Genomic DNA, 10,395 nt, shown 5'->3' on the forward strand with positions numbered 1-10,395 from the left:
CGGGACCCCAGGGGCCGACCCCAGCGCGTCTGCGGCGGCGGGGATGGAGCCTCGGCCGGCCGGGGTGTCTTCCGGCCTGTGGTGGCTTGCATGTGCCGAAAGGCCTTTGATTGACCGAGGGGTAAGATGGAGTCGGGTGATGGGCTGGGGTGGTCTGGAGAGGGGGAGGCCTGGGTCACCGCCCCATCGCTCTCTTGGCAGAGACAGGCTCTTTGAATCGAAGTGTCTGTGTGTTTCCAAGGGGCAGTCGGACTAGATGAGGAGGGGCCCGGTAGCCACCACTCGCTGAACATCGACAGCCTTTGATCCGGGTCGTGGTGTTTCATTCACACGCCGAGGACACACCTGGGCCATCGACAGTGTTACCAGACAGCTGCTGTGGGGGTGCTGGAGATGACACTGATGACCGGAGCGCGCACAGGGAAACGAGGGATGGAACAGCCAACAGGGGACATGTCCGAAGCCTTTGCAAATGTAGAAGGTGTCTGGATAATTCCTTTCCCTTCAAGCAGGTGTTCCTGATGAGGTGTGCACCATTCGGTGGTGTCGGTGGATATTTGGCGACTACTGCATCACCAAGTGTTTTTGAGAAGCTGAGCTCCTAGCCTTCTTCATAACTAGGAAACTGCAAAAAATATTGCTTTTATAAAGTCTGTAAAATACAAGACTTAACGAATCAAGAATTCTTGTACAAACAAAGCCCCAATGAGAATCTAAGTGAGAATGTTTGACTTATTTTATGACGTTTACTGTACAACGGGTTGCAGCATTTCCTGCAAAGAATTTGATTATATTGTCATTAATTTCAGTGTTTGGAAGGGGTCTTTTTTGTTTGTTTATTTTGGTTTTCTCTTTACCTCTTCTCTTTCAGCCCCAACTCCCCACCCCAGCATTAGGTGGCAGAAATGATAAGAAAAAGCTTTTGCTTAAATACCTGAAGAGAATAGTCCCCAAATGTTGACACTCCCGCTAAGAGAACCAGAAGACAAAAGACACTGGATTTAATAGGATGGATTTAGAGTAGCTAGGGGAAAAACGATATTAAGATTATGGAGCTAACAGAGTATGTCCTGCCCAGAAAGTTGCTGAAAGGCTAAGGGGGGGGTGAATACAAATGGCTACTTATCCTTAGTGCTTGGGACAGTGATTGCTTGGATGGGTCAGCAGAGGAGGATGAGGGGAAGTGGCCAGGAGTGAAACTGTAGATAATGCAGTTTCTACAGGAGAAAATGCAGATAAAAGGAATGCTAGTAGTTCCCTTAGCTTGGTGTCCTGGAAGAGCTTTTGGAAAGTGGGGAAGAGTGAAAATGGAAGGAAACAAGGGAGCAGATAACCCAGTGGCCTCTCCTGCTCTTAATCCTGGCTTCATATAACAGGATATAATGTGTCTCAGACCGACAAACACTTCACCAGACTTTTTTTTTTTTTTTTTTGAGTGGGAGCCTCACTCCGTCACCCAGGCTGGAGTTCAGTGGCACACTCATGACCATCCCAGCATCAACCTGCTGGGCTCCGGTGATCCTTCCACCTCTGCCTTCCCAGTAGCCAGAACTACAAGTGTGCGTTACCATCCTGGCTAATCTTTTTTTTTAATCGTAGAGACGAAGTCCTGCCAAGTTGCTCGGGTTGGTCTTGAACTCGCGGGCTTAGGCAATCCACTCACCTCGGCCTCCCAAAGTACTGGGATTACATACAGACTGAGCCTCTGAGCCTGGTCGACTTCTCTAGACTTAAAAAAGTATTAAAAAATCCTTTGTACACCTCACTGGTTAAAGGATGAAAATTATTTATTTATTTATTTATTTATTTATTTATTTATTTTTTTTTTTTTGAGTTGGAGTCTCACTCTGTCGCCCAGACTGGAGTGCAGTGGCTGCTCCCGGCCACCGCAGCCTCGACCCGCTGGGCTCCGGCGATCCTTCCGCCTCAGCCTTCCAAGTAGCTGGAATTATAGGCACGCACTACCATGCCAGGCTGATTTTTTGATTTATTGTAGAGATGAAGTGTCTCCAAGTTGTCCAGGCAGGTCTCGAACCCGCGGGCTCAGGCAATCCACTCACCTCAGCCTCCCAAAGGCGCGGAAATTTAATGAACCATTTTACCAAACTAAACTTGAAGCACCATCTACAAAGTATGTATTATACAAAGTAATAAGATAATTGCAATCACTCGTGGTATATATCTGGGCTAGAATTTAAAAAAAACAATGAATATGATTTCCCAAAGCCTGGAAACACAAACATCCTTCAACTCGTGAGAAGATAAGTGAACTATAGTTCATCCACACAATGAAATGCTACTCAGCATTCAAACTGTGACATGGACGAATCTCAAATGCATTGCTCGGAGAGAAAGAAGCCAGCCTCAAAAGGCAGCATATTGTCTGATTCCTTCTGAATGATATCCCCAAAAAGGCAAAAGTATAGCAGCAAGAACATAGATCAGTGGTTGCCAGGGTCCAGGGAGAGAAAAATGTCAACTACAAAAGGCATAAAAGAAAAGTTTAGAAATAATGGAACTTTTCTATATCTTGACTGTAGTGGTGGTGATTTGACCATATTTGTTCATCAAAACTCATAGTACTATACTCCAATAAAGGTAAAGTGTTTATATGTGAATTATGCCTCAATTAAAAAATGTGAAAAAAAACAGTGCGTATGGTAATGATTTTTTAAAATAAATTTATCAAAAAAATACAATTATGAAGGGGAATTTTTTTTTTTTTTTTAGGTAATAATTCATCATTGATCAAGATGCCTTCAGCACCTGAGCCTACAGCATTTAAAAAGGAACCACCCAAAGAGAAAGACTTTCAAAACCCAGGGCTCAGAGGGGTGCGCACAACGACCTTATTTCGAGCTGTGAATCCAGAGCTCTTCATTAAACCTGTAAGAAATGCATTCAAGATAAAATGTTATATTTGATCTAACCAGGCTGTGAAAAATAGCAAGTTCTAATTTACTTGTAACATTTGATTTTATCATGGAAATTTTATGTTGACTAATAAGACTGCTCTGTGAATAAAAGGAAGCAGAAGGAAAATTTTAAATGCAGAAGGTTTATGGCCCTGTGGATTTCCAGACTCCACCTCGTAAGACATTTGTCTCTCTTCCCTGAAGTCTGTCACATACAGGACTTCATCTACATATCAGCACACCTGGAATCTTTCCACCTTTTGTCTCAGCAAAACATCTTATCCTGGTAAGACCTACATATTACCAGTCGAGAAATATTTGAACCCACTAGTAACCCACAAGCCCCCACTTGGAAATGTCCCTCCTTCCTGGGCCAAACCAATGAGAATCCCCCATGTATTGATTTATGGTTTTTGTTACTTTGCCACCCTAAAGCTATATATCGGCAAGCTGTCATTTGGCCACAGTGGGCACACGTTCTCAGGACCTCCTGAAGACGGGTGTACCTGGGCTTATGTCCTCGTGTTTGGCTCAAGAATAAACTGTCTTAAAATATTTTACAGAGTTTGAGATCGATCTCATCACATATGAATACACACATAAAATTAAATATTGGGGGCATTTGAGAGTTATGATGGAATATGATTACATTAATAGCTTAGCTTCTCAAAGTACTATTTTTAATAATTGCATTAATTTGCAGGCAGTTTTTATTTTTTGACCAGGTACTATTAGATAAATAAGACTTTACAATTGAACAAAGAAATTAAATGAAAATCTAGTCATAGACTCCAAATCCAGGCTTTATTATCTAAGTAATATTACAGATACTTTGTGAAGAATTCTAAAACATACATTTCTACACTGGTAGAGAGATAACTAATCTTTTTTTTTTTTGCAAATTAGTGAATGTTTTATTTGATGAATTTTAACTAGCTGTAAATTCTGTTTTTAATAAATATAAATTATATTTTTAAATAAATGCAAATAAAATCATTATAAAATATGATAAATATTTAAGTGTATTGATTCTGATTAGAATTTTAGTAACTTAATTGCCACTGTAAACTCTTTTAAATAGGTCAGTTTAACCAAATTATTAAGTCAAGATAAGAATTTTTTTTTAATTTTGAAATAATTTGTTATTTTAATTGCTAAAAGCATTTCAGGATTTGCAGATTTAAACTGCTCTGAGCTTGTGGCCTTTGGTTCATCCAGGTGAAAAAGTTTAACCCTTATTCTTTGTGATTAAGATTTGAAATAGAAATATCAACCTAAAAGAAGAAATGGAGGCAAATTAATATAGATAGAGAGTTTATTTGGGCCAAGGTTGAGAACTGCAGACAGGGAAACACTTCCAAGTAACTTGCTCTGGAGGACAAAGAAGAGGCTTGAGTTTTTAAAGGAAAAAAAGGATAAATCAGGAGAGGGAGTGATTACAAAAGTTTTTTTTTAAGAATCCTCATTGGTTTATAGAAATGACACCGATTAGTTGGCTATACATTGTTGAACTATAAGGTATGAGCTATGGTGTCCAGCATATAGCATTGTTAGGTTAATTTACAGCTATTTGTGACATCAGTTATTCTAAAGCTCACATGGCAAACAGCTTCAAAATGGTTGCTTAGCTTAAGACTGGGGTAGAATGTGACTGTAACATTCCTGTGATATAGATTTACACTGACCCTAACAAAGACTTATTTGTTGTCTATGAACATGCAAAAAGGAGAGTCTGAATTAGAGTTTCAGAAGTCAGAAGTGTGACAGACAAAACACTTATCTGGAATTGTGAACATCTTTGCTGTAGTTAAAAGCTTTTTTTTTTTTTGAGTCAGAGTCTCTCTCTGTCACCCAGGCTAGAGTGCAGTAGCATAATCATGGCTCACTGCAGCCTCAACCTTCTGGGCTCAAGCAAGCCTTCCATCTCAACCTCTCTAGTAGCTGGGAGTATAGATACGGCTAATTTTTTTTCCTTTTTTGTACAGATGAGATCTATCTTGCTGTGTTGCCCAGCCTGGTATCAAACACCTGGCCTCAAGGGCACCTTGGTCTCTCACAGTGCCGAGATTATAGGCATGAGTCACCCTACCTAGCCAAAAGCTTTGAAAATTCAGAGCTGCATTATTTTGCCTCTTAGGATCTTGGGTTTTCCAGCAGTAAATCAAGGTTAACAACATAATGTCTGTTCCAGTCCAGGTGCTAAATTTATTGAGGTAATAGAGTAGGTTCCCAGAGAAGAGTATGTACAAGGGGGACAAAAATTAAAAACCTGGAATTATATTTTAGAGGGTGGGCTCCTTGTAGTACACTCAGAATTCGTTCCTCTGAATCAAAAGTCAACCAAAGTTTTTATCTGGAAGTTTGAGAAGGTTGCATCACAATTTGTGGAAGAAACATCCCGAGTTGTGGCAGACAGACAGGTGACTGGTTACTCCACCATGACAACGTACCAGCCCACACTGCACTGAATGTTCAGCAGTTTTTGACCCAAAAAATAGCATGTCCCCAGTGCTGTATGCTTCCTATTCACCCGATCTCACCATAGCGACTTCGTTGTACCGGATGAAAAAGGTCCTCATAGGGAAACGTTTTGCCAGTGTGGGAAAGGTGAAACAAAAAATGACAGAAGCACTAAAAGACATCAAAATTGATGAGTTCAGAAACGCTTTTGAGCAGTGGGGAAAACGTCTGAATAGGTATATGGCATCAAACAGAGAGTACTTTGAGGGTCACTGGTGTTTAAACATGTATGAATAAATATACAATTTTTAGCTCAGGTAGTTCACACCTGCAATCCCAGCACTTTGGGAGGTGGAGGCAAGAGGATTGCCTGAGTCCAGGGATTCAAGACCAGCTTGGGCAGTTTGATGAAACCTCGTCTCTACAATAAACCAAAAAATTAGCCAGGAGTGGTGGTACACATCTGTCGTTCCAGCTACTTGGAAGGCTGAAGCAGAAGGATCACCTGAACCCAGCAGGCTGAGAATGTGGTGGCCGTGAGCATGCTACTTCACTCCAGCCTGGGCAACAGAGAGAGACTCCAACTCAAATAAATAAATATGTGACTTTTAATAAATAAATTCTGGATTTTTGAGGACTTTCCCTACTACATCATCATCATTGCTGTGCCTGTTACATGAAAGACTTTTTGCTGGTTATTCACGACTTTGGCAAGAACAATAGCATGTGTACTTCATTCCTCACTTCCTAATAAAACTTCCTGGTAAACACTGAAAACTTGGAGCACTAGACCCATGTCCCTGCCTCACTCCTCTCCCAGCAGTCCCCTTCCTGAGGGTGGAGGTCTGGGGTGTCCAGGATGAAGAAAGGAGAAAGCCTGGAGAAAACAAGCAAGTCTTCTGTGACCTCTAAATAATCGGGAGTTGAGCTAATTAAATTAAAGAACTGAGTAGATGCTTATACTTGAAATATTGCTGTGGGAATGCCAGCTTGGTAATAAAGACTGGGCACATCAGAAGGAAAGTGCAAGAGGTATTGGGCTCTCCGCAAATTATGAGTCTTAATGAGTCTTTGTAACTTTTTTTCTTTGACAGAACAAACCTGTAATGGCTTTCGGATTGGTAACCCTTTCGCTCTGCGTGGCCTATATTGGTTATCTACATGCAACACAAGAGAATAAAAAGGACCTCTATGAAGCTATTGATAGTGAGGGGCACAGTTATATGAGGAGGAGAACATCCAAATGGGATTAAGAGTACTGGTTACTGCAGGTGGAGCTTATTAAGGGCTCTGAAGTCTTCAGATGACTTTATGAGTGCACAGTGGCATGTCTCTTGTTCTAGAATTTGTTAATGAGGAGAGAAGAGAGCACTTGCTACCAGACAACTGCAGTAAAGTTTGCCCTTTCACAGCCACAGCTGTCATCCCATTCTTCCACAGAAAGAGCTTTGTCATATTTTTATTTTATTAAGTCCTCTTATAAAAGTGCCATGAGAATGGAAGTTGTTTAATTATTAAGTTCTGTATAATAAAAGTACTCAGTACTGTTAAATTTGCATGGTGTTTTTAATGCTTTAAGGTGAGGTATACCTTTGCAGCTGTTACGAGATTTTTGTTGTGTTTTGCTGTTTGCAAAGGAAGTATTCATTTCTACCTAGCATAGAACCTGTATTTGTAAAGAAAGAGAAATAGTAATTTTAAAGCTGGAAGTCACATTAAAATATGAAATATGAAAAATAGTTCATATTTCAGCTCTGACAAATAGTTTTTATAGAGTCATAGTTAATATTTTTTGGTTTCCATTTCAACTATTTTCGGTCCAGCATTTTTAATTGAAAAGATAGCCCCACTCAGCTACTAAAATAAAAATTAAATAAGCAAATACCCCAAAGTAATTGGAGTTTACTTCAAAAAAAGTATGTTATATTGAGGTATGTTTTTATTTGACTGCAGCTAAATATTACCTATTTTAGTTTTTTATTTTGTTTAGACTCAGAGTCTCACTCTGTCACCCAGACTGGAGTGTAGTGGCATGCTCGTGGCCACTGTAGCCTTGACCACCTCAGTCTTCCAAGTAGCTGGAACCACAGGCACATGCCCAGTGAATTTTTGATTTGTTGTAGACAAGGTCTTGCCAATGTGCCCAGGCTGGTCTTGAACCCCTGGGCTCAGGCAATCCTCTCGCCTCCAACTCTCAAAGTGCTGGGATTACAGGTGTGAGCCACTGCACCTGGCTATTTTAGTTTTTGTAAGTTAATGTTACAGTAACATGTTTTAAGACTAAGTACTCTTAGAGTTATTTAAAAACTAGAACTACTCAATAGGTGAGACATAGATAAGGTCTCCTTACTATACCAAGCTCACATTATGTAATTTTTTTTAGATTGATATGCTAGCAAGCCTTTTTGGTTTTTCTTTTCAGATTGATTTTCTTATTCTTAAAAGTGTCGACGTTTTGAACTTTCTTTTATAAGAGTGGCAACAAGAATGTGATGAAAATGAATGTAAACAAAGCCCAGGCCTGTGGCCAGAGCCCACTGGAGGTAGCTAACAGAATGGCCGTGGCTGTCCCTACACCTGGTCCAGGAGCACAGGAGAGAGGTCCAGACTAGGTCCCTCTGTCTGACCAGATTCTACCTTACATAATTTAAATCTTTCTGCCAAGGGTTTGGACCTATTTCTTGTCTATATATTTACCTCAATCTCCAAATCATTGTAATTGGGACTCAGTAGCAAATCTCATCTCTGAAATGTTGTTTCATTTGTTATTATTAAGTAATAATAACAACACCAGCAGAGTTGTCATGATGTTATTTTTTAATTGCTAGTACTTTATTGTGGTTTTGCAAAGTCTATGAAAATACAATTTGTATCTGATTTGTAGATGCTAAAGAGCTAAGTTAATTGAGTTTATCCATGGAACTATATTAAATCTTTACTACTGAGCCATAAATGTTTATTTATTTATTTTGCCTCGCCATATAATAAATATACTTCATATAGTTCTTTTGTTTGTTTGTTTAGTCAGAGTCTCACTCTGTTACCCAGGCTGGAGTACAGTGGCATGATCACAGCCACCACAGCCTCGACCTGCTGGGCTCAGGTGATCCTTTCACCTCAACCTTCCAAGTAGCTGGGACTACAGGCATGTGCCACCACGCCCAGCTAATTTTTTGACTTATTGTGGAGACAAGGTCTTGCCAAGTTACCCAGGATGGTCTTGAACCTCTGGACTCAGGCAATCCTCTTGCCTCAGTCTCCCAAATTACAGACATGAATCACCATGCCTAGTTCTTCATATAGTTTAAAATAGACTACCCGTAGTAAGAAATGCATTCTAATTTAAATTTAATCTTTTGCTTTGGGTTTCCTGTGTATTTTGGTTGTCCCAGAACAAGGGTTCTGTTTTCAACTTGTGCATTTAATGTCATGTTGCCATCTTTTAGAGTTTTTGATTATTCAGCAAAATGAGTTGCTGTTTGATGACGGGGAGATATTAGTTGGATGGACTGTGAAAAGATTGTCACAGTACAGAGGGCAGCAGAGACTGTACAGCGTGCTGCCTTAAGCCATATAATATCTATGTGAGTGAACCAAGGTTAAGCACAGAGCTTTGGAAAGTAATGTGATAGAAGAACCACACTGAATTTTAGGAACAAGTACCTAACTATTGTGGTGTGTGTATGTGTATTTTTTTAGATATAGGGTCTCACTATGTTACCCCAGCTTGTCTTGAACTCCCAGGCTCAAGTGATCCTCTCACCTCAGCCCTCTAAAGTGCTAAAATTACAGGCATGAGCCACCACACCCAGCCTCCTAACTACCATACTTGTTACAGGGTGGCTACAAGTTGCAGCACAGTCTTTCTGTGTGCAGAGTGCCAGAGGCTGCCTTTGTTGATGTTTTCATTCATTCTCTATTGAGTGGGAGCATACTCTTCAAAAATAAAATACAATAAAAACAAAATACCTTTAAAATACCAGAATAATCAGAGGGTTTTGAGCACTGGACTACACCTGGTCCTCTACTGTCAGCTTATGTTTGGGACAACAGGCTGAGAATGGTTAAAAGATTTACCCAAGGTCACAGTGATTGTCAGTCAGAACTAGAACCTAGGTCTCCTTGCTTCAAAGTCTAGGTATCTTTTCACCATAGCATACCACCTCTTATGAATAAATGTCCTCATAATTATTAGGCAGCCATATTCCCCCTTAATTTAAATAAGATGGTTACATATAAGATGTTTGGATCTTCAGTACAGAAACATTCCTGTATTTTGAAACAATTACATAAAGGATCAACTACCAACTCCTCCAAAAAAACCATTAAGACCTCTTGATCGGATAAAACTAAGTTTATTAAACCTACAGCATTAAGAAAAAATGGCACCTTTTTTTTTTTTTTTTTTTACTAAGTTGTGCTTAGGAAGGGGGATGGTCAGGGGAAGATGTTTACATCATTTTGGAGTCTGAGTTCAAGTGGTTAAAAGAGGGGTCTTTCCATACAGGGAATCTGGTGGAGGATGGGCAAAGATCCTGAGATAATGGATTGGTCTTGAAGCAAGTCTTAGAGTAAGCTATGGGTTGACGTTCTAGTAGAATAGCGATTTGCCCAGCTCAGCAAACTGTTCAATTGATAAATCGGGTCTCCAGCGTTTCCTAAAGCAAACACAAGTTATTTACTGGTTTTACAGCCTTATCTTTCATAAGGGGACCAACTCCACCAGTCACCTAGGCACTGAGGAGGTTCCGGGAAACAGGAACAGGCCCAGGCAAAGAAGGCCTGTCGGTTGCTTTCCCTCCTGACCAGGAAGTCCTGTAGCGTGAGGGTCCTGCTGGCACAGGCAGCCTCAGTTCTCAGTCGGGACAGGTTACCGCGTGGTTGCAGTGGTCTCAAGTCTCAGCACCAATTCATCGTTTTGTTTTTTATTCCTCTCTCAGTCCCAATTACACCTTTTCTGAAAGTCAAATCTGGCACCATTTGATAGGGTCATTTCGGTCATCAGCCAGTTACCAGGCCT

General features: G+C 40.4%; 1 protein-coding gene across 3 annotated transcripts; it reads left to right on the plus strand.

Annotated features, from left to right (window-relative positions):
• Positions 1 to 247: 247 nt before the first annotated feature.
• On the plus strand, positions 248 to 6,927 carry SMIM8 (small integral membrane protein 8). 3 transcript variants are annotated; one of them, XM_021717498.1, is made up of 4 exons: positions 248 to 481; positions 2,731 to 2,888; positions 6,470 to 6,636; positions 6,719 to 6,927. In XM_021717498.1, exons 1-3 carry the CDS (start codon positions 394 to 396, stop codon positions 6,626 to 6,628), a joined length of 405 nt encoding a protein of 134 aa, XP_021573173.1. In that variant the 5' UTR covers positions 248 to 393; the 3' UTR covers positions 6,629 to 6,636; positions 6,719 to 6,927. The 3 variants fall into 3 exon arrangements, with proteins under 3 accessions (XP_021573173.1, XP_008066058.1, XP_008066059.1); XM_008067867.1 differs by having other exon boundaries at positions 6,470 to 6,927; XM_008067868.2 differs by having other exon boundaries at positions 411 to 526; positions 6,470 to 6,927.
• Positions 6,928 to 10,395: the final 3,468 nt, after the last annotated feature.

The sequence above is a fragment of the Carlito syrichta genome, unplaced genomic scaffold, assembly GCF_000164805.1.
Source record: "Carlito syrichta isolate Samal-C Ts95f unplaced genomic scaffold, Tarsius_syrichta-2.0.1 Scaffold309804, whole genome shotgun sequence".
Lineage (NCBI taxonomy): Eukaryota > Metazoa > Chordata > Mammalia > Primates > Tarsiidae > Carlito > Carlito syrichta.